This window comes from Crocuta crocuta, unplaced genomic scaffold (assembly GCF_008692635.1).
Source record: "Crocuta crocuta isolate KB4526 unplaced genomic scaffold, BGI_CrCroc_1.0 scaffold13, whole genome shotgun sequence".
Lineage (NCBI taxonomy): Eukaryota > Metazoa > Chordata > Mammalia > Carnivora > Hyaenidae > Crocuta > Crocuta crocuta.
Window position 1 is genome coordinate 9,033,096 of NW_027530007.1, and position 21,899 is coordinate 9,054,994.

Genomic DNA, 21,899 nt, shown 5'->3' on the forward strand with positions numbered 1-21,899 from the left:
CGCAAGGAATCCTATTTTCTTGATGTACTTCACTAATCTAAACCATATTTGATTTTCAGAATGTAACAATATGTCATTACACAGTTATTATCTGGGGTCAGTTTGGAAATACGGAAAGTGGGAGCTGCGGGTTTTGTAACTTGGAGGAGAGGTCAGGTTTGACAGCGCTCAGCTTCCCTCGGGATTCCCTCTTCTGCTCTCTTGCAGGACATAGATGGAGTGCTGGCCCCCAAGCCAAGGAGGTGGGGGGCACCCCAGGGACTGGGCAGGGTAGTGGCAGCGTGTGCTGGCCTGTGCCCAGGACCTGTGCCTGTGAAGATCCCACCTGGCCTCAGGCTCTGCTGCTCAAGTGCCTTTCCTGACCTGAAATGGAAAATTTCCAGTATAGCATCCAGCTGAGTGACCAGGACTGGGCTGAGTTTTCAGCTGCAACTGAAGAGTGTGGCCTCCCGCAGGCCAGCCTGGCCTCTGGGGATGAGCTCTTGTCCAGTGACATTGACCGAGGGGACAGCAGTGGCCACAGTCCCTCTGGGCCTCCACCCCTTCTCGAGGGGCAGCCGGCTCCTGGGGGGAGGGGCTGGCCTGGTTTCAAGAAGGAGGACAAGGCAGCTACCCGGCCGCTGGTCAGCAGGTTTGGGCTTGAGCCTGTCTTGGCCCTGGAGGCTGATCAGCCGATGCCCAGCACGTCCGCACAGTCAGGAGCTTTGCTGTCCCTCCAATCCGACACCGCCTCTCTAGAGCAGAGCTCATCGCTCCTAGGGCCGGTGTCTTCCGGAGACGAGATGCAGAGGCTTCTGCAGGGGCCAGCCCCCCGGGACCCTGGCCCTAGTCCCCCTGGGGAGCCTCCTCAGAGCCCCGAGTCTCCTGGCTGCACCACTGCTCCCCAGAGGCCCCCTGGCAGTCCTGGAGCGCCGCCACGCAGCCCTGGCCGAAAGAAGAGGCACGCTGCTGGAGCCAGGGGGGGCAGGTGCTCGAGTACCCCAGGCTCTGCTCCCACCCAGCTGGGTTCCCTGTTGCTTGCTGAGGTCAGGCCCAAGGAGGGCCTTGGTCTGTCTGGGTCCAGGGGGAAGGATCTCTCAGCTGGAACAGCAGAGCGGACAGCAGAAACCAGGCAGAATGAACTGAGTCCAGAGTCTGTAGGAGCCCCTGTGCAGATGACCAGGCAAGAAACAGATTTGGATCTGTCTACACCAGTCCCTACGAATGAGCAAGGTACAGACCTACTCAGAATGACCCCCAGAGCTGAGCCACACACCGTGTCCACACCTGCCCAGGAGACTCATCCAGATATCTCAATAGCTAAGTCAGATGTGGCTCTGTCTACACTCACCTCCAAGCTTCAACCTGACACACCTCTGTCTACACCTGCCTCCAAATGTAGACTGGACATGGACCTACCTGTGCTGGACCCAGTGGTTAAGCCAGAGATGGACTCATCTACACTTGCTCTGCCTCAGCTTGTTTCCAAGGCCCAATCTGATGTAGGTGTGTCTGCACCTGCTCCCATCCCCCAGGCCAGGCCCGACTTGGTGGAGGTGGAGGTTGCCCCAGTGGCCAAGCTGTGTTTGAGCTCTGTTGTGTCTCCAGGACACCAAGAGAAGCCCAGAGAGGAGCCTTCAGCAGGTGCCCCTGGCCGTCGCTCAGGGGAGCCCCCACTAGGCTCTGTTCGAGCACCCAAGAAGAAGAAAGTGCGATTTTCCATGGCTGTGCCAGGCCCTGAGGAGCCAGGTCTGGGAGAGACCTCAGGCCCACCCTCACCAGCCACAGCCCGGCCCTCACCTCCCAGGGCAGCAGCCGGGGGCCGAGGGGGGCCTGGAGGCTGGGATGCCACAGCGGTGGGGCCCCGGTCTCCCCAGCCTCGGATCCTCAAACACCTGCCTCCCCCTACCCCCTCCGCCTCGGTGGGGCCTAGGCCCAGGAGCAGCTTTGCAGTGACCCTCCCAGAGGCCTACGAGTTCTTTTTTTGCGACACTATTGAGGAGGAGGATGAAGATGCAGTGGAGGCGGCAGAAGCTGACCAGGCCTGCGAAGTACAGTGGCCGGACACGTGCGAGTTCTTCTTCCAGGACTGCCGAGCCCAGAGGTCAGGGCACTGGGGGGGCCAGTCTGTGGCCCAACCCCCCCAAGCTGAGCCTGTGCCAGCCTGCCCACCTGGAGACCCTGTGCCCATCTCCATCCCTGAGGCCTATGAACACTTCCTTGGGGAGGACGCATCAGGGGGCATGCTAGACCTGGCTGCCCTTCTCCAGCTGCAGGCCACAGAGCCCCCCCGGCTGGTCCCCTGGGGAGCGGGGCCTGGAACCTCACCAGAGCCTAGCCCAGTCACAGCAGAGCAGCTCAGTCTGGCAGTCCGGCAAGCAGGTGAGTGTTGCTTGGGACCCATGGGCCGTCCAGGTCCTGGGAACATACTGTCCAGGGAGTTCAGCCAGGAGGGCTGTTAGGGAGGGGCGGGCTAGGACCCCGAGTCATGAGCCAGTAGTGGGGCCTTAGGGATGATCTGGGAGGGATGGACTAGCTCCTGGCCATCCCAGGACACGGTCCAGGTGGGGTGGGCTAGGCCAGACACCACAGCCACTCAAGAACTTGTCTCTGCACTGACCATCATTCTGTATTCGGGCCCAGATGACAGCAGTGCCCTGCCCCCAGCCTCTAGCATAGTAGACGCTGGGACAGCTCACGCTCGGGCCTTGCTGCCTGCTAGGTCAGGCCCTCAATAGACTTTGTCTCACACTCCCCCTGCAAGATATTTTACAAACCAGGAAGTGGTACTCCAGACGCAAACCTGCTCACGTGAGCTTGACTCACCGGTGCCACACACTACCCTGTGTCTTGGGACAGGGTACTGTAGGGGAGATGTGACTCAGACAGCACGCCTGGGACAGACCGGCCTGAGTGGAGCCGGAGCACAGAGCAATGCCTCTTTTTCCTAGGAGAGCCCCGAGGCCCTCTCACCTCATTTGCCTTCAGCCAGGATGACATGTGCCTGGTGTTCGTAGCCTTTGCCACCTGGGCCGTGAGAACATCAGATCTGCACGCCCCAGACGCCTGGAAAACAGGTTTGGGGGCCCGGGGAGGGGGGAGTGGGCAGGGATGAGGGGTGCGCGGGGAGGCGCAGGTTTCTCCCCTGACTTGCTCTTCCGTTGCTGGCCCACCCCTTGTCCTGTTGGCCTCCTCCTGCCCTTCGAGGGCCAGGTCATGTGGACAGAAGGTGGTGACCAGGCCAGGATGGGCCAGCACTCAGGAGGCCCCCTTGTGCTTCTCTTGCAGTCTTGTTGGCCAATATCGGTACCATCTCCGCCATCCACTACTTCCGCCGGCAGGTGGGGCAGGGGCGCTGCAGCCGCAGCCGCAGCCGCAGCCGCAGCCCCAGCTCGTAGGACCCAGGCTTGGTCCGGGAAGACAGAGGACAAAGAAACGGCCACAGGGGCTCAGGACGAGGTGCTGCCCTCAGGTCTTGCCCTTTGATCCCTGTGTTCTGTGGCGTCTGGGAAGGAGCCAGTGTCCTTGGTCCTGGCTCCCTTGGATTCCACCCAAAGGTCTAGCCAGTGGCTGAGGCCAAGGGTGTGCTCCACACCTGGAAGGAGGGAGATTCTGGAAGGCTGGGTGGGTAGGGCTGAGCAAGGAGCTGGTTAGTAAGGTGGCCAGAGTAGCAAATAAAAACCTAGGGTGTCCAGCGAAACTTGCCTTTCAGACATGCAGTATTTGAGATTGTACCAAATTATGTGTGGCTTATCTGAAATCAATGTAACTGGGCGTCCTCTACTTTATGTGGCTCGCTGGGTGAGAAGCGGACACGGTGCTGGGGACTGGAAGGTGTCAGTGCGGCAGCAAGGCCCCAGCTGGGAATCCGGGCAGCGGGTGAGGGTGAGGATACTGGGTGGCCTTCAGGTGGAGGGGGGTGTCCCAGAGACGATCTGCCCTGTTGACAAGTGGGCTGGTGTAGTGAAAACCTCTGAGGCCTCTTTGACCCCTGAACCCCAGGGGCTTGTGGCCAAGGGCTTCTCGGCTCCTGCCTACGCCAGTGAGCAGGGACCCATAGGGGCCTCCGGGGGTCAGCCCCAGCCGGGGGGGGGGGGCCTNGGGGCCCCGGGGGGGCCCCCCCAGGGGGGGGGGGGGGTCCTACAGGGCAGAGGCTGGAGCCCCTCCTCTGGGGAACCCTGGACGAGGTGCAGAGGCAGAATATGGTGGTGTCAGATAAAGGCACTGAACATTTGGGGTTGTCCCAGGGCTTTGAGGAGCCAGAGATGGGGCAGGAAGGTGGGTCGGAGGCTGGTGGTGGCAGAGCAATGAAGGCTACCAGGCTGGGTGCCGGGTGGGTGTGTGCACTGGGTCCCCAGGACAGGGGACTTCTGGCTGCTGAGTGGAAGACGCGGGGACACGTAGCGGAAATAAAATCTCTATCTTTCTTGTTTAGTCTCTTGTCAGTTTCTCCCAAGTGGCCCCAGGCCTCTCACATTTACCCAGAATACCCTCCTACCTCTGCTCGCGATGCCTCACACTTGCTGACCCCCTACTCTGTGCTCTCTGACCTCACGTGCTCTGACCCTCACTAATCTTTCTCAGCCCTCTGGCCTTCACACCTACACTGTTCTCCCACCCCAGGTAAAGCCTGCACCAAGTGGCCTCCCCCATTCCTTCCCTGGAGGAAAGGTTGAAGTTTGGTGCCTCCACGCATCCTGCTCTGATCTGTGGTACGGCAATGTCACCAGGCCAGCTTCGGTATGAGGCCTTCTGCCTGGCCCCTCCAGAGCCCAGGGAGTCTCAGAGTTCTGGAGACCCCTGCACCCTGCTGGGGTCAGACGCTGACTCAGCATCAGCTGGGGTTCAGGTACTGGGTGCTGGTCAGCCTGTGGCTCTACAAAGAAAGACCCAGGCTCTGCTGCAGAGCCCCCTCCAGGGTTAAGGCTGGCAGGTGGTCCTGAGGACCAGCCGGCCCAGGGGCCATCAGATCCACTGGATGAGCCCCCCACCAGCCTCAGGTGCGCGGGGCCACCGCTTGTGGGAGGGAGAGGAAGCTTTGTCCCAGGCGTTGTCGTTGTCGTAGCTTCTGAGGGGACGGCCACCTGGTGGGGAGGAGAGAGATGCGTGTGCCTTCAGGAAGCAACACACGGTCACTCGGAAGAGGCAAGGGCCTTCACTCACCTGAGGGAGGCAGCAGCGGGTCAGGCGAGACTTCTCTCACTGGGGAGGCCTGGGGACCCCAACCACAAGTCTCAGATCTGAGCCCCGGGGGAGGAGGCTTGAAGACCAGCCCACGAACCCGCCAGACGCCCCCTACCCTTTCCTCCTAGTCCTGCATCTTCTCTTCCTACAGCCCCAGCCTCTGCTGCTTCCTGCCCTTGCCCTGCCCTGTCTTGCGCTGGCTCCCCCTGTCCTGCTCCCCCAGGCTTCCCACCTGCCCGCACAACTCTGCCCCGCAGGGCGGGGGGGCTGCTACTCACATGCTGCGGGGAGGCTGCGGCTCCTGGGCCCTGGCCCTTGACAGAGCTTCGGTGCCGCTGAGAGGCTCGGGGCTGCAGGGCTCCCTTCTGGGAGAGCAAGTGGGGACCGGGGAGCCCAGAGCTGGGGGCGGAGACAGGCACAGACACAGGGACCGAGGGGAATGGGCTCGAGGACTCGGGTCCAAGTGAGCTCTGCATTGCACTGAGGAACTGCCAGAAAGGAGTGGGGACCTGAGGCTCTGGACCAGAACTTCCACAGAGCTGAGGGATCCCTGTCCCCCAACCCCCTTGGCCTCTCATCATGACTGAGCAGACCTCAGGCTGTGGACCTATCCAGCCCCTTCCTTCACCCACAGGGAGCTGACCTCATCCAGGCCCTGGACGTCTGTGATCTTGTGATAGGAGGTAGCAGGTGGGGTGTAGGGATCGGCATAGAGTGGGGAGTGTGGGGTCTCCGGAGGCTGCTCTGGGGTCTCGGGGTTGCCCTCCGGGCTCAGCTGCAGGCAGGAGGCAGAAGAGACAGGGCCCCTGGAGCTGGAGGTGGCCTGAGTCCTCCCTTCTCTGCAGGAAGGCCTCTAGGCGGCTCCAGGATCACCCAGGCCTGAGAAATGGAGGCCAGGGAGATGAAGGCAGGATGGAGAACTGGGTCAGCGTGCTGGGCTCACCTTGGTCAGGTCCAAGAACAACGAGGTGGCCAGGCCGGGCCCTTCGCCCCGAGCCTTGCTCCTGGGTGACCGGCTGCTGCTGCTCCGTCTCAGCTCTGCCCTCTGCCTGCTGATGCAGCCAGGGTTGGCCTGGTCCTGTGGGGACCAAAGACTTCCAGAAGGTCCCCTAGGGCTCTTACCCACTTCAACCCTCGAAGCTGCACAAAGTTCCCTTCGGTCTGTGTCTCCTCCCCTGAGGAACTAGGGTCCTGCTTGGAATGGGGTGCCATGGGGATCCAGGCTCCCCAACACAAAGTGTCCTCATGACTCCCTGCCCACTTCTTCTGCCTGCCCTACCCCACTCCCAGATACTCACGGGCGTGGGCTGGGTGGGGCAGCCTGTGGTGGACGGCACTGAAGACTCAGGGAGAGAGTGGCTGGTGTGTGTGGAGGGGGGTGCTGGGTACCCCGAGTCCCAGCTGGTTCGTCCCTCTGAGGAGAGTGACCCTCGGCCACCACCCGTGACCTGGACACCGGGGGGGGGGGGGAGACAGACAGCAGGACCCCTCTCCCTACCTACCTGTGCCACAGATCCACCCTTCTGCCCGGAACCCGAGATGTGGGGGCCACATCTCTCCTTCTTGACCCCTCACCTGTGGGGACACCCGCAGCCCTGGGAAGCTCTCGGGGCCGGGCAGTGCGGGAGCTCCATCCCTGCGGGAGACAGTCTGCAGGCAGAGCAGCCAGTGGCTGTAGTCCTCGTAGCTGGCACACAGCACACGAATAGTGTTGATGAGACGGCCTAGCACACAGACACTGTGAGGGGGCCTGGCGAGCAGGAAGCCCCCTGCAAGGCCCCACGGAAGAGCTGGGGCACCCGTGAGGCCCGTGCCCTCCCTCCCGGGCCAGGCCTCCACCCACCTTCGATGAGGAAAGAGCGGATCTGCTTCTCCTTCTCCTCCAGGTTGATGTGGATGGCGCTGAGTGGGAGCTCCCCCTGTGCGGGCAGCGATGAAAGATGGAGCCTCGGTCTGGGGCGGGGGCAGCCCTGTGCCTCTGCCTGGGCCCGTAACTCTGTCTCACCCTCCAGAGCTGGGTTGGGCCCTCAGGTCGCAAGGCAGGGCTGAGGCTGACACCCCTGAGGGAGGCCAGCGCTCCCCATCTGTCCTGAGGGACACCTTTATCCCTGGACTCCGGGTAGGGCCTTCATCAGCCAATGGCAGGCACAGACGGATGCTTCTGGGGACTGGTCCCCTGGGTCACCTATTAAGACTGGGGTAGGGTGGGAGGGATCGTACGGAAGAGCCCTGTATGCTTCTCAGTGACTGAGGGCTGTGATCACCCCCAGAGTAGAAGGTTACTGTGACGCACACAACAGACACACTCCAGCTCCAGAGGACGGACGGACACACACACACACACACACACACACACACACACACACACACACACAGAGGAAAATGTCCACGCAGAGGTACAGGCTTCTCTCAGAGATACTGGGGGCCAACACAAGAGTGCCCCCCAGGAGCAGTTCTGCCCCCACGTCACCTGCCCCAGGTGACCGTCCTGCTGGTGGTGGAGGACTCTCTAGGATGATAAGGGGTCCTACGCAGGGGTCCCTCCTTGGCCATGTCACAGCTGAGACCAGATTGACCAGGGCAGTGGGCCGGGTGGGTGGGGCCAGCACACTCTGTCCCAACAGGCCCCGAAATACAGGTTCCTCCAGAGCCACTGCCCTCTCCCACCCCCACACACAGGGCGTCTCCCCGGGGCGGCTCCACCACGGGGAGGGACCCACCTTAAAGCAAAGCCCATCTGCTTCCTCAGAGAAAATGGCCAGGGATGTTGGGTACAGGACCAAGAGCCGGTCCCATTGTTCCTGCGAGGGAGTCAAAGGCAGAGTAGGGGCTTGACCAGTGCGTGCCAGGGCCTGGACCCCATTTGCCACCGGAGCTCCTCTCCCATCTCCTCACCCCTCTCCCATGTTGTATCCCCTCCTCCACGCCCCTCCCATCCACCCTGTGCCCCCATGTCTTCACCCCTGTGGCCCCATCTCCTCTCACTCCTGGGTTCCCCCCCACGCACCTGTGAAGGCAGATGCTGAAGCTTGACCCTCGAGGCACAGATGGCACTGCCCACCATTTGACGCCCCGATGCTGTCCGCAGCCGGGTCAGTCTGCGCTGCAGAGTCCAGGGCAGCTCGTCTTCTGGGGGGCCCTGGTGAAGGGGGGTCAGGGGCAGGCGGAGGGTGTGGACACAGGCAGGGAAGGAAAGAGGCGTGGGGGTCCCTGGCACTTACCTGTGGCGGCGATGAGAGGCAGTGCTGCCCTCCCACGAGGGCCTTCTGTTTCTCTAGGTGATACAGCCAGCGGCCCAGCTCAGCCTGGCTGGGGCAGAGCACGAGAAGGGGAGCGGGCAGCGGGCCTGGGGGTGGAGGGGTGCAGTGGGCTGGGCCAGCAGCCCACAAGAAAGGCCCTGCCCAAGGGATCCGTGGGCACCCCGAGGCCTGGAACAGGAGGGTCCTGTGACACCATCTGGGACAATCGGCCACTAACAGGGCGGCGTTCACAACTCTGGAGGTCCCCGCTACCTGCTGCCCTGCACCCCCGCCCTGTACCCCCTGCAAATGCTCATGTGCCCACTGGGGGAAAAGCCAGGATCCCCCAGTGCACTCAGGGTCCCTCCGGTGTTCCAAAGCTCAGCCAGACCGAGGCTGCTGAGCAGCCCCAGCTAGAGGTGCCTCCTGGGGGCCGGGTCCACTCATGCCCCCCACATACCTGTGATCTGGAAGGCATGCTCTCTGGAGCCCTCCAGAGGGCAGACACTCAGCTCCATCAGTGGTAACAGCCCCTGCCAGAGCACATGGGGGAGAGGAGGGCTGGGGGGGCCCCTAGTGGGACACGGATACCCGTCTCCCAAGACGCTGCTCCCCTCCTCTACCCCTGGCCCCCTCCCTTTGCCTATTCCCCTCACCTGAAAGGTGAGTCCTTTGGAACCGTGGGCCTGGAAGTAGAGGTGGGAGGGGAACAGCTCCAGATAGCAGTCGCTGATGTCCTGCAGGAGAGCGGGGCTGCCTGTCTGACGGGCCGGGGGTCAGCCCCCAGGCCGGCACCCGAGCACACCCCCCACTTGGTCCGGCCTGGCCCCACCTGGCTATGCTGGAACCGCAGCTGGACTTTGGCATAGTGTATAACCTTGCCCAGATTCCTCACAGGCACCCTCCGCCGCCCCTTCTTGAACACACTCAGGAACGGCTGCTCTAGATTTTCTCGCTGGCTCTCCAAGTCTCGAATGTCCTGTGGGGAGCAGAGCTCAGGGGAGGGGGCCAGACCTGGGACCAGCTGCCCCGCCCATACACACCCCTACAAAGGTTAGGGACGTGCATACACCGTCGCTCATAGGTACAGAGCCCCATACGCTCTCACAGCCTCTAAACATAGAAGCAGTGGAAGCACACACACACGAGCAAACACTGCCTGCCAGTCATAAAATTACGTGGTCTAGCGGTAGAGACAGTGAAGTCTGAATTCAGTGGAGATTCAACCCTTACTTTTGACATTTCCTAAGTCGTGTACCCTTGTTTCAATTACTCAGCCTCCAAAGCCTTGTTGGTCAGGGGGGTTTCAGGCGTCTGAGGAAGACGATGCTAAAACACTCCCATGCCTGTGGTATTGACTATAAATACTTAATACCTAGTTCTACAAGGTGGGTGAGGCAATGTCGACGGAAATACCCCCACCACGGCTCCGCATGTCAGGGAGTGGGGGGCTGGAAAAAGATGCAGCAGATCAGCCCTTGAGACTCTGTGCCCGCCGCTTCAGCACACCACAGCGGGCCCCTTAACCTCACCCACTGAGAGGGCCGAAGTCCTGGCAACGGCTCAAAGGGTCCTCTGTGATCTGTCCCTCCTCTAGTCCTGTTCTCTCGTATCGGGCATAGGCTGCCTTTGTACTTGTTATTCCCTGTGCCTGGACGACTCAGCCCAACTCTCTTCTCGCCCATCAGGACTCGGCTCCAATGTCACCTTCTCCATGAGATCCTTTCTGGGTAACCTCCAGCTGGGTAACCTCTGCACACCTTCCCTCCTTTACTGTTCTCCTTAACACTACCACATCTGACTTCTTGCATCTTTTACTGTTACCTGGCTCTGTCACAGGGATGGGAACACCATGAGAATGGGGTCTTTGTCTATTTTGCCCACTGCTGTATCCCCACAGCCTAGACCAGGCCTGGGATGTGCTAGAGGTTCAATGCTTATCTGTTGAGGGGAGGGACCATCGGTGCCGACACTCAGCTAGCCCTGGCACACAGGGAGTCCTCTACAGTCGGGGGGCTTGCTCATCAGATTGAGAGTCAGATACGGATGGGTGTTGACCTGACACCCTGGCTGGAAGGGCTGAGGTCTAGGGGCTCAGGGGTGAGTTGGGGCCATGCTTCATTTGGGTGCTGGCGGAGGCTGTCTCGAAGGCTGCTGAGACCCGGCCAAGCTAAGCCACCCCTTGGGCAAGCCCAGGAATGTGAACAGACTCACAGCTTCCTGGCCTCCCTGACTCTGGGTGGGGCCTCCTGTACCCACACCCAGTATGGGGAACAACTCAGGGATAGGACCCATGGAAAATAGGCCGCGGAGCAGGAAGGGCCATGCAGCTGTCCCTGGGCCCAGCCTTGGGGCCCAGGGAGGCATCAGCTCAGAGCTGTGGCAAGGCTGGTTCCTTGGTAGGTATAGAGCCCACCACAGGGCAGGGCCCAAGAAATGGCTCCTTCCCTGGTCCCACCTCCCAAGGTTCAATCTGCCGGGTCCCCTTTCCTGCTATGTCCTGGCAAAAGAGAACCGCCAGGGCCACCGTACCTCACGTGATTCCACTCTGTCTTGGACAGAGAGAGTTGAGGTCTGAGATGCAACCACACGAAGGGACTCCAGCCCAGCCCAGCCAGACCGGGACAGAGTGCCCTGTCCACTTCTCTGAGGCAACTTGGTTTCTCAAGCCAGCACTTGCCTGCAGGGCGTCCTGAGACCACAGAGGGCAGGAGAGGGGACAGGTGTGTGCTTCCCAGCCCGACAGGAACACATTGGAAAGGTGGACTCTGGAAGATCACACCAGCTAGGCCTCACAGGGACAGTGCGAGGCTGGAGGAGTGCAGGGTATGGGCCCTGGCCCAGGGTCACAAATGTTACTGCTTCTATGTCCCCCAAGAAATTGGAGGATTGTTTCTCTCACATTCTGGGGTCTCTGCACGTAGCAGAGCCTCACCCCTACCCAATGCCATCCAAGCTGGGAAAGAGGGCTCGGGGTCTCTCCCCACTCAGCTAACCCTTAGCCTCACAAGGGGTGGGCGGAGTGAGAGGGGGTGGTGCTCAGTTCAGAGGTGGCCTAGCACGTGAGAGCCACATCCCCGCTGTGCGGCCTTGGTGGGGAGGACGCAGCCGGCTGCTGTGGAATGAGGCAGCAGTGGGTGCTGAGGAGACACTCCCCGGGAGAAACTGAGGTCTGGCTCCCTGTTCACCTAAAGCCTCTTACTCTCTTAGAGTGGTGACAGAGGGTGGGGGATCACAGCCACACCGTCAACACGACACCCACGCCCACACAGCAGCATAGATATGTGTGCTCAGTCCACCTCAAGTGTGTCTGGATGTGCAATCCCGCACCCAGGTCCTGGGGGTGGGCAGACACCACAGGTATGGCTCTGAGTGGACAGCCTGACCGTGGTGCCCCCTCCGGTGTAGCGGAGAGACTCCTGGACGCCCCGCCTATGGCCCTCCCCCGCCAGGTGCTCCCTCACCCCACTGACTCAGTGTCTCTCAGTTTCGCTCTCCACTCAGACTTTCGGCCAGATGAGCTCCCTGGGGTGGGGCAGTGTCTGCTTCCTCACCTCACTCGGGATCTGATCCTCCCGCCCCCCTGGCTGATGGGGGAAGACCCTGCGTTGAGTGAAGATAGGAAAGGCACACACAGTCACACAGAGACCACCGCCTCGCACCCCTGTGAGCTGGGACACGCCCACCCGCCTGCTCACCGTCCCAGGGATGTAGCAGAAGATCTTGTCGGCGGTGGCGTCCTGGTCAGGACCGGCCTCGGTGCCAAACAGGCCAGCCAGCTTCCTTGCGCCGTCCTCTCTGGGGACAAGTGAAGGGGGGCTCACAGCCTGGTCCCAGAGGCAGACTGAGGGGCACCCTGTGACCTAGTGTCCGAGGCTGAGCTCCACACCCCCCCCCTCACCTATTTCCCTTCAGCGAGGGCTTTCTGGAGAAGGAGGCCCGGAGCCTCCTAGGGGCCTGAGGGACGCAGTGGCTGTTCCCCATGGGCGGCGGTGGTGGCGAGCCCAAGTGAAACAGGTCTGTGTCCTTCTGTACTGAGCCTCAGGTCCCGCCCCCAGGCGGGGCTCTGGGAAGCCTTGCCCTATACCTAAGGGCGGGGATGAGGGTGGAGCCTTTCTGGGAGGGACCCAGCCCTTACCTGGGCCCAAGCCTTTCGGCTCTCTGACCTGGATCCTCCACACACACAGGCTAGGCTGGAGTTGGGGTAGGGTTGGGGGAAGAGTCTTCTCCTGGGGTCCAGCCCAGAGCACCCATCTCTGTCTCGTCTGTACAGGAGTTGCCTTAAAGGCCTGGTTTATGAGTATGTGGCCTGCCAGCACTCCGGCCGTGGTCGCTTGGGGCTGGAGCTCTGTGAGCCCAAGGATACCCCCCCTCCCCATGCTATCCCTCCCCAGTGAGAGCACACATCCTGTTTCCACCTAAATGCCACTGTCTGAGTCACCACTGACTAAGGGAGTGTGTGCTTACTCTCAGCTGCCGAAACAGGAGTTTGCAACTTTAGGGAAGGGGAAGCCAGGACCTTCCCCCAACCTCTCCATCCCTGGCCAGTGTCCAGGAAGTAGGCCACAAACCTCCTGGGTGCACCCAGGACCATCGTGGTGAGGCAGGGGTAACGCCGTGTACACCCACCCCCCTCTCCAGAGCCGGGGATGAAATGGGACCATGCTGACAGCAAACCACACTCCTGGTTGGGTGCTCGTCCACAACATCGCAGCCCTGTCCCGCCTGGATATGATAATGCTGCCTCAAAGCCCTCAGCTGCCAGTGCAGAGCCTTGCCCAGCTGCACACCTGTCCCCGGGCCCTCCTGGTCATTCCAAGCAGGACCCCAAAGGGTAGAGATGTACAGTCAGCCACAAGCCCACAGAGCCCAGGAAACATGTTTATTGTTCAAGTTGGCTCATATTGCTGTGTGGGGTCTATGGCACGCTTGTGCTCAGCTCAGTGCAGGATCCAGAAAAGACACCATGCCCACGAGAAGGAAGCCCGCTTGCTTCATGCCTTCCTTGGGAGTGTGCCTGGCTGGGCAAGGTAGGGGTGGTGTGCAAAGCCCAGGCTGGAAGGGTCTGCACCTGCTCAGAAAGCCCCCACCCCACTAACCCTGGCCTGTTGCTCTGCATCTGCCCCTCAGTCCGTTCAGGTCTGCAGAGTTTGAGTTCACCCCTGATGCATCTCCCCCTGGTGCCCCCAGTGGGGTGGGAGGACACGGGAGAAGGCAGCTTGGTCCCAGAGACACAGGACACTTCGAGGGGAAACGTGTAAACTGGTAGGTGCTGCACTGCTCCTCGATCGATAAATAATGAATAAATAAACAAACCGTGAAGTAAATAAACGGTACCCACATAAACAAACACTGAGGACCGAACACGGAAACGGACAGCCTCGACGCAGAGACAGGACAGACGGGGCAGGACTTTCCCGGTGGGGGCCGAGCACCCCACCCCCGACACTCGAGGCGCTGGGGCCGCCCCTCGGGGCTTAAGGCATGTGGGAGGCCGCGGGCCGGGTCTGTGCAATCCGCGGCGGCTCAGAGGCTGGTGGACGACACTGACAGCGTGGGGGAGGAGGGCGGCGGGAAGCTGAGCAGCTCGAGCACCGCGGCGCCCACGCTGCTGCGCCGCGTGAACATGCAGGACGCGGCCACCCACTTGTTGGTCCTGGGGTTGTACTTCTCAATGGAGTTGAGGCTGGAGCTGCCATCGTTGCCTCCCACCGCGTACAGCCAGCCGTCCATGGCCACCAGGTCGTGGGTGCTCCTAGGGGCGCGGCGGGGATGGTGAGCCTGGGGAGTGGGGGAGAGCCCCTGGGGCGGGGCCCTGGAGAGGGCTGGGGGGTACAGGTGGGAGGGGCTGGGTGTGCCACAGGGGTGAGGCCTTAAGACCCATCTGCCCGGCTCTGGTAGGTGGTGGTGATGACCCCCGTGTGGGGGGGAGGGGCGGGCGCACCTTCGGATGTTCATGGGTGCTACGCTCTCCCAGGCACCCGCCTTAGGGCTGTATCTCTCCACAGAGTTGAGGCAGCTAGTGCCGTCATTGCCGCCAGCCACGTAGAGGGCCCCCTCCAGCACGGCCACCCCCGCTGAGCTGCGTCGGCTCAACATGGAGGCCACGGGGGTCCACGTGTTAACCTGTGGTTGAGGAGAGCGGCTGGGGGCAGACCCACCACCGGCCTCCCTTCTCCATAGTGCAGACCCCTACTCCAGGGCAGGCTATCTGTGGGACAGGGATGGGATGTGGAGGGATGACCCTTTGGGTGATGTGGGTGACCAGAGTGATAGCCTCAAGGGAAATCAACGTGGTTGGAATTAACGTGATGTTGCGCACCTGGGGCTCATACTTCTCCACCGTTGCCAAGTGTGATGAGCTGTCGTAACCACCCACAGCGTACAAGTTCCCATCTGCAGAGAGTCAACATGCCCGTGGTGTGCTTGCTATATGTGGGGCCCCGGGGGAGGGGGGGCCGGGGGGGGTGGGAACTACACAAAGCAGTCCGGGTCACCCACCAAGCATGGCCACACGCACGTATCGCCTCCGGGTGCTCATGGCAGCGATGGACGTCCATGTTCCCGTCAGAGGATCGTAGCGCTCAGCACTGTGGACACCAGGTCTGCTACTGACCTTGAGCAGTGGCAGAAAGGCTGCCCTGGTTCCTGGACCCGCCCTCCCCTATGGAATGACTAAAATCCCATGCTGGGCAGTCACAGAGACTGACCCCCGAATCCCACTGGAGCAAGCAGGTCTTCTGGGTGGGCATGGGCCACTGGCTGGCTGCCTGAATGATCCTGGGCAAGTGTCCGCGGGGGCCCAGCCCCTGGGCTGGTGGGAAGAACTTGAGAGGAAAAGAAAAGGGCAGCTGCGCTGGTGCAGACGAAGAGGCCCAGGGCACCCTGGTGACTCGAGTCAGGTGGGACCCCTCTTTGCTCCCCTTAGGCATAACTTTTGCAATCCCGATGCAGCCACACCTACAGCCAAACCAACCCCAAGATGCCACCCGGCCCTGAACCCGGCCACTACCTGTTGAGGCAGGAGGCCCCATCGTAGCCACCAGCTGCATATAGGAGCCCGTGCAGGGCGGCCACACCCAGGCAACTGCGCCTTGTGCCCATGGACACCTCAGGCTGCCAAGTGTTGGTCACAGGGTCGTATGACTCTACGGTGGCCAGGTCTGAAGTCCCATCGTAACTAGGGGAGAGGTCCATTGCCGGTCAGGACTGGCCCAGCGGGTATATGCTGAGCCCCTAACCCAAGACCAGGCTCCACACTTACCCACCCACGGCATACAGCCGGTTCCCAACTGCTGCCACGCCCACCCGGGCCCGGCGTGTGGACATGGAGGCCACCACGTGCCAGCGGTCAGTGCGTGTGTCGTATGCTTCACAGTCCCCATGGATGGCGAACAAGCTCCCACCACCTAGGGATGGGGAGGTGACGGGGCAGGACAAGGGGCCCAGGGAGCCAATGGGCTGGGGGACTTTAGCATAGCTCAAGGTCAAGAGTTATGGGGTCTCCAAGGGTAGGTGGGGATGAGGATGGGCGAGTGGGTCACACCACACACAGTCCTCCGCAGGCTGACAGAGGAGCAAGTGTGGGGTGATTGCAGGACGTGACCAATGTAACATGGGGTAGGCTCGTGCTGGCTTATGGATAGAAGTCTCAGGTCAGGGATGGGAGGGGAGAAGGAGGTGACTTGGGAGGCCTGGACACAAGGGGACATGACAGGTGAGCATACCCACAGCAAAAAGCACAGGACCAGCGCCCTCACAGCGCCGGGGCCGTGTACGGCTGGTGCCCAGAACGCCTCTCTGCTCAGGCAGCAGGTGGAACTTGAGGGCCTCAATGAGCAGGTCCTTGCAGTCAGGGTGGTGCCTCACCAGGCCCTCGGCATCCACGTGACCCAGCAGGAAGTCACGGCTCAGCAGGGGCAGGCGCACACACTTCATCAGCTGGGGGTGTACAGGGGTACCATGGTCAGGGGGCAGGCCCGGTGAAGAGAACCACCCTCAGACACCGTGGACCCTTCCTGAAAGATGCTCGCATCACTCCTGTGAGGGGTCTCTGGACACGGCAGAGCCCAGGTGCGCCCAGGCCCTCAGTGTATCCCCTCGCGGGCACACTGGGGCCCTCCAGGCGCTGGCCTCACCCTTGGGACATGCTGCCGCCGAGCATCCACATCATGCTTGACCCAGCTCAGGACGGCGCGGTAGACATCCTCCTCTGAAGGCACGTTCAGGCTGTCGCTAGAGACCAGTTCCAGCACCTGGGGGTGGGGACCCTCAGACCTGAGATCTGGGGAGGGTCTTGAGGGCCCATGGAGCCCTGAAGGTGCCTGGGAGGGAGAGTCCGATAGGGAGCCCAGTGTTCCTATGAGAAGGGGCCAAGCAAGGTCAGGAGCCACAGCTTTGGTTACCGGGGACCAAGGCCCAGAGCAGTCCTGGGGACGTGGACTGTAGGCAGGGACGTGGTCAGGGCAGGATGGGATCAGAAGTCAAAGGCTGAATGCTTGGGTGGGCCAGAAAACGAGGGTGAGGTTGTGGGGTTTGGGCAGGGGATGGGTAGTGAGGCTGGAATGTGGGTCAGAGTTGGTTGGGGGGCAAAGGCCAGGTCTTAAGGGCCAAAATGAAGGGAGCCAGGGGTCTAAGGACTGGGTCTGGGGTCCAGGGTCTAGGGCCCAGGTCAGGGTTGAGGCTGTACGCCAGCTGGCACGTTACCTGCTTTAGTGGCAACAGCATGAACTCTTCGGTCTTGGCCACATCCACGAAGTGCTGCAGCACATACCTGTGTGCTGCCTTGAGCAGGTCACCGCACGAGTGTGTGTCAGCAAAGCCCCGGATGCCCAGACAGTTGGAGGGGTCGAGCTGACTCAGCAGGAACTTGCAGCAGGCGTCACGGACGCCATTCAGCTGCAGGAGGCTGGCGGCTGGGAGCAGAGTCTGTGGGGTGAGATGACAGAGAGCCAGGGGAGCAGGGACAGAGAAACGGGATGTGAGGAACTGAGGGACAGGGAGAGGCACAAGAAGATGCTGGATGTCGGATGTGAGACGAGGCAAGCTCACCTGCACGTTGCCTTCACCCACAACGATCTCGGCAGTGTACGCAAACTGCACCAGTTGGTCCAAGGCCTGAGGGTCAATGTCGTGCAGTGTCACATGCGTCTGGCGGCTCTCACTCATCTCATCTGTGGGGACAGCGGGTCAGGCCGGTCCCCGCCCTGTGAGATCTGCGGAGCCCCCCAAGTGCCCAGACTGGACGTGGTGGTACTTGCTTGTGAACATGGCGTGGAAGTAGGGGCTGCAGGAGGCTAGCACCACCTTGTGCGCTCGGATCTCCTTGGCCGCCACGTGCAGGACGATGTCACACAGGAGGCCACGCTGCCTCATGCGGCTCATGGCCACGAAGGCGTCGTGGTAGTGCCGTTTGGAGTTGTGGGACACAGTGTGGCCCTCACGGCTCAGCAGCTGCATTGCACCCTCCATTGGGGCCGTGGGCCGGGCCTGCCGAGGACGTGCACGCTCTGCCTCTGGGCTGCAGACGGGCAGTGCCAGGTCAGGGTGCACTCTGCTGGGAGCTGTCCGCCCACCCCTGAAACCTTAGGCAGGGCCAGGACACCCAGGAGGCCACCCCTCCCTCCAGCAGCCTGTACCTGGCTTCCATCAAGAACCACCCCCCTAGCCTTTCCTCACATACAGAGAGCCTCCTCGGAGTCCAGCAAAACTGCTCCTTACCTGCTCCTGGCATGAGGTTCAGTCACGCGCCTGACATCGACTGCCGGACCTATACAGCTTCCTCTGCCAGGATCCCTCCTGGCACCCCACTCCCCTCTGCCCAGGAGTACCCATCAGAGCCAGGACCGCCTCTGCCCGTGACTCCCATTAAGAACTAGGCTTCCTCTGCCCTCCTTGGGACCGGGTTCTCTTCCGGCTGGCTGGCCACCCTTCCTGCTCCCTTTGAGTCCGTGTCCTCCGCACGAGCTGGGCGCACAGCATGTGAGCCTGGCTAACGCTGTATGACAGCTCTGAAGAAAACCCCTATGCCCACCAGCAGGCCTCACCTCGCTTGACCCTCCTGGGCTCCACCNGCCTTTGTTTCTCGGTGCCGCCCGCCCCGCCTCCCGTGCAGTCCGCGTCTTTAGGGACTGAACGAGGCACTCTGATGCTCTCAAAGTATGGGCGTCTGGGCCTGCCTCCTCTACCAGGAAGCCCCCTGGGCCCCGCCCGCCCCCTACCGAGGAGTAGCCTCCCCAACCACCATCCATCCCCGCCAGTTCATTCGAGAGGCCCCGCCCCTGTGAACACCCCGGACCCCCTGGGGCCCGAGGCAGCCGGGACCTCATCCTCCCTGACCCTTTGTGACCCTGGGCAGACCGCTTTGCCCGTCTGGCCTTTGCTGAGTTCGCTGCATGAACCCCTATAAGTACCGGCCTTGAACTGGGCGGGGCGGGGCAGGGGAGCTTGGCCCGGGGGACCCGGCTGTCCAGGCCCACAGACCCTTGCCTTTCGGTGTGTGGCTGGAGGGAAAGAGGGCGTAAGCTGGCTCTCCGGCCCCTTTCTTCTCCAAGCAAGGCAAGCTTCCAGCCTCTGGGCCTTTGTGCCCGCTGTACCCGGGACGGGGCGAAGGGAAAGCGGCCATCCATGCCCAGCCGCACACTGTGGACTAGGGACTCATGCGTTCAAAGGCAAGGCCCCGGCAGAGTCGCCGCGCCCTGAGGGGCAGCACAGGCGCAGCACGTTAAGGAAGATTTCGCCGAACTCCGGGACGTGTCCGTTGCCTGCCCCACCCCCTCCCAGCCCGCGTGATGTGGGCTCTCCGGTGACAGTGTAGTAACTCTCATCATTCTCAGCCTCATTTGATGTAGATGAAACTTGCTTGTCCATCAGGGTGTCTTTTTTTTTTTTTTCGGAGGGGGGGCGAACTGCCCGCCCAAGGCATTGCCTTTTCAACTGGACCATTTTTCCTCCTAGGTTAGTGGCTTTTTATTATTGATTTGTGAAAGCTTGTTGCATAGAAGTCTTATCTATCAAGTGTTTCCATCTGGATGCATCCTGCCCGCCGGCGGCGCAGCGGCATTCTCACAGGCACGTGCTACGGCGCTCCAGGGAGGCTGTGCGCAGCGCTGGCGAGGGTGCTCCGGGTCCCGGGCCTCATCTTCCCTCGGACGGGCACTGCCATTACTGTCTCTTAGCACCAGGAAGGACACAGCTTTGTGAGCAGCAGGTCAGGATCCGTCCTGTGCAGTCCTGCCCGATTTCCGAGAGCTACAGCTCGGCACTCGGTGATGTGTGCGGGGCCCATGACTGAACCAGGCCTGCGCCATGAGCCCCAATCCCGCCTACCATCGAGCCCGGAGCAAGCAAGATGTGAATGCGCCCTCCCGCCTGGATGCCTCCGGAACCACGGTTGGAGAAACTTAGAGCCACCGGTGGGGCGCGGAGGGGCGGTACTGGGGGCGGGGCCCGCCTGGAGGAAGTGCGGTTAACGCACGGCATTCTGGGGCCGGAAGTGGGGCGCACGTTGAGGGCTGGCAGTAATGGCGGTGGTGCGGGGAACCAAGCGGTAAGTTGAGAATCTGAGGATCGATTCGGCCTTCCAGTGGATCCTTATATTTCAAAGGGAGTCTCCTTGAGCCTGTACGCGTTCCTGGTGCAGCAAGGCTGGGGCAAACCGGCCTGGCAGGGAGCCTTGATTCGGATGTCGTAACCCACAGGCGCCTGGCGGAGCTGACGGTGGACGAGTTCTTGGCTTCGGGCTTTGATTCTGAATCGGAGTCGGAGCCCGAAGGAGCCCCAGAAGCGGAGACGCGGGCGGCGTGTGGAGCCTACCGAAGCCTGGATGAGACAGGAGGAAGCCCCTCGTCCAGGTGAGGGGAGCGTTTCCCACCGGACGTCTGTAAATCCAAACCCGTTTCACCGCCCTGGCCCACCCGTCACGTGGATGTTGACCACTCCTGGGGCCTCAGGACTGAGGCCTAAGGATCTCTGACCCCTTCCTCAGGCCCTTCGCCTTATTGATTCTTTTTTCCAGTGTTTGCTGAGGTCCTGTTCTGTGACAAACCTACATTGGTGAATAACAGAAAGGTCCTTTTCTGGTGTAGGGGAGCTCGCTCAGTCTTGGGTGAATCACGACGTATGTTATGTTAGAAGAGATAAGTGCGGCAAACAGGAAAAACAAGGGGTTAGAGAAATAGGGAGCATGTTGGGGGACAGCTGTTTCTGTTTAGTGGAGAAGGCTCTTTGAGGAGGTGGTAATTGAACAGAGACCTGAGGGAGTAAGCCACGCAGACGTAAAGAATGTTTTGCTGTTTCTGTTTCGTGTAGCAGGAACAGCAAAGCGCCTGAAGTGGTGGCAGGTCTTCCACAGATGTGTGTATGGAGGAGTGAGGGGGAGAGTAGTAGGAGGTGAACCAGGAGAGACGATAAGGTCAGATTTTGTAGACTGTTTATAAGACACACCAGTAAAATGGGGAGTTACCTCAGCGTTTTGAGCTGTGAAGTAATGTGACGTGACGCGCAACACAAAGGGTCACTTGGAGGCTGGAGGTGGTGGGTATGGAGATAGGGAGAGACCACTGTGGTAATTGGGAGAATTGAGAGCTGGTGCTGGTTTAAAAAGGAGGCCTGAGGGGCTTTGAAGGGCTTTTGCTAATTAGATCTCATGGCACATCACATACCGGGTACGAGAGATAGAGGTTGTTTTTCACCTGAGTACCTGTAAAGATAGCGTTACCAGCAACTGAAGTGGAGCAGAGTGCTGGCAGAGCAAGTTCGGGGGAAACCACAGGTTCAGTGTTGTATGTGGGCTTGAAATGCAGGTGTTGAGGCAGTTGGGTATGTGAGCGTACTGTTTGGGGGAGAGAGGAATCTGCTGGAAACTTACTCCTGGAAACCCCCCTACCTTGCTTGTGGGTAGCTGTTGTGGAGAGAGAGCAGATCAAGCCCTGTAGTTTCTCTGTGGAGGCTGGCAAGCTTATAGTGTGGAGGACAGGAAGCCTTACCCCACATCCCCCAGTCCCCAGCCCTGTGGGCTATGCCTGTCCATTGGACTTGATGACCCCTGCCTTCTCAGCCGGCGTAAAGGTCGTGCATCTGAGCATAAGGACCAGCTCTCTCGGCTGAAGGACAAAGACCCGGAGTTCTACAAGTTCCTGCAGGAGAACGACCAGAGCTTGTTGGACTTTAGTGATTCTGACAGCACTGAGGACGAAGAGGAGCAGCTCCACTCTCTGCCGGACATGCTGGAAGTGAGGGCTTAGGCAGAGTTGATGGGGGCAGGGGTGCACTTATGGCCTCTACATCCTGCTCCAGCCTGGTTCTCTGTGTCTGGTGCAGGAAGCAAGCGTGGAGGAGGAAGATTCAGATGAGGATGAGGTCCCCGGAGGACTGAAGGGGAAGAAAAGGGATTCCGTTACTGTGACCCTAGCCATGGTTGAGAGGTGGAAGCAGGCAGCAGTGGTGAGAAGTAGCATTGTGTGGGCAGCTGGACACCCCCCCCCCCCCCCCCTGTGT

General features: G+C 61.0%; 4 protein-coding genes across 8 annotated transcripts in view; 2 read left to right on the plus strand and 2 right to left on the minus strand.

Moving 5' to 3' along the window:
- Positions 1-218: 218 nt before the first annotated feature.
- On the plus strand, positions 219-4,068 carry PERM1 (PPARGC1 and ESRR induced regulator, muscle 1). The gene is made up of 3 exons (XM_077763952.1): positions 219-2,361; positions 2,931-3,056; positions 3,268-4,068. The coding sequence occupies exons 1-3, from the start codon at positions 369-371 to the stop codon at positions 3,375-3,377; spliced, it is 2,229 nt and encodes a 742-aa protein (XP_077620078.1). The 5' UTR covers positions 219-368; the 3' UTR covers positions 3,378-4,068.
- Positions 4,069-4,211: 143 nt separating this feature from the next.
- On the minus strand, positions 4,212-12,425 carry PLEKHN1 (pleckstrin homology domain containing N1). Its single transcript, XM_077763775.1, has 16 exons — positions 12,304-12,425; positions 12,101-12,200; positions 9,235-9,381; positions 9,059-9,139; positions 8,863-8,935; positions 8,385-8,509; positions 8,171-8,302; positions 7,884-7,964; positions 7,007-7,082; positions 6,739-6,887; positions 6,462-6,611; positions 6,107-6,241; positions 5,807-5,938; positions 5,442-5,651; positions 5,143-5,191; positions 4,212-5,063 (listed from the first exon to the last, which is right to left on the minus strand). Exons 1-16 carry the CDS (start codon positions 12,384-12,386, stop codon positions 4,945-4,947), a joined length of 1,842 nt encoding a protein of 613 aa, XP_077619901.1. The 5' UTR covers positions 12,387-12,425; the 3' UTR covers positions 4,212-4,944.
- Positions 12,426-13,265: 840 nt separating this feature from the next.
- Positions 13,266-19,098, minus strand: KLHL17 (kelch like family member 17). 4 transcript variants are annotated; one of them, XM_077763954.1, is made up of 13 exons: positions 18,891-19,098; positions 17,663-17,922; positions 17,454-17,575; positions 17,109-17,330; positions 16,541-16,657; positions 16,130-16,343; positions 15,667-15,811; positions 15,415-15,582; positions 15,113-15,229; positions 14,904-14,992; positions 14,725-14,798; positions 14,347-14,528; positions 13,266-14,157 (listed from the first exon to the last, which is right to left on the minus strand). In XM_077763954.1, the coding sequence occupies exons 1-13, from the start codon at positions 19,028-19,030 to the stop codon at positions 13,929-13,931; spliced, it is 2,079 nt and encodes a 692-aa protein (XP_077620080.1). In that variant the 5' UTR covers positions 19,031-19,098; the 3' UTR covers positions 13,266-13,928. The 4 variants fall into 4 exon arrangements, with proteins under 4 accessions (XP_077620080.1, XP_077620079.1, XP_077620081.1 ...); XM_077763953.1 differs by having other exon boundaries at positions 16,541-16,726; XM_077763955.1 differs by lacking the exon at positions 15,113-15,229 and having other exon boundaries at positions 16,541-16,726; positions 18,891-19,097.
- Positions 19,099-19,893: 795 nt separating this feature from the next.
- The window catches only part of NOC2L (NOC2 like nucleolar associated transcriptional repressor), a 13,199-nt gene continuing 11,193 nt past the window's right edge, over positions 19,894-21,899 (plus strand). For both annotated transcript variants that reach the window (XM_077763958.1, XM_077763960.1), the window contains exons 1-4: positions 19,894-19,950; positions 20,102-20,254; positions 21,460-21,634; positions 21,723-21,845. In XM_077763958.1, the coding sequence (XP_077620084.1) occupies positions 19,925-19,950; positions 20,102-20,254; positions 21,460-21,634; positions 21,723-21,845 (477 nt within the window). In that variant the 5' untranslated portion in view covers positions 19,894-19,924. The remainder of the gene's footprint in view (positions 19,951-20,101; positions 20,255-21,459; positions 21,635-21,722; positions 21,846-21,899) is intronic.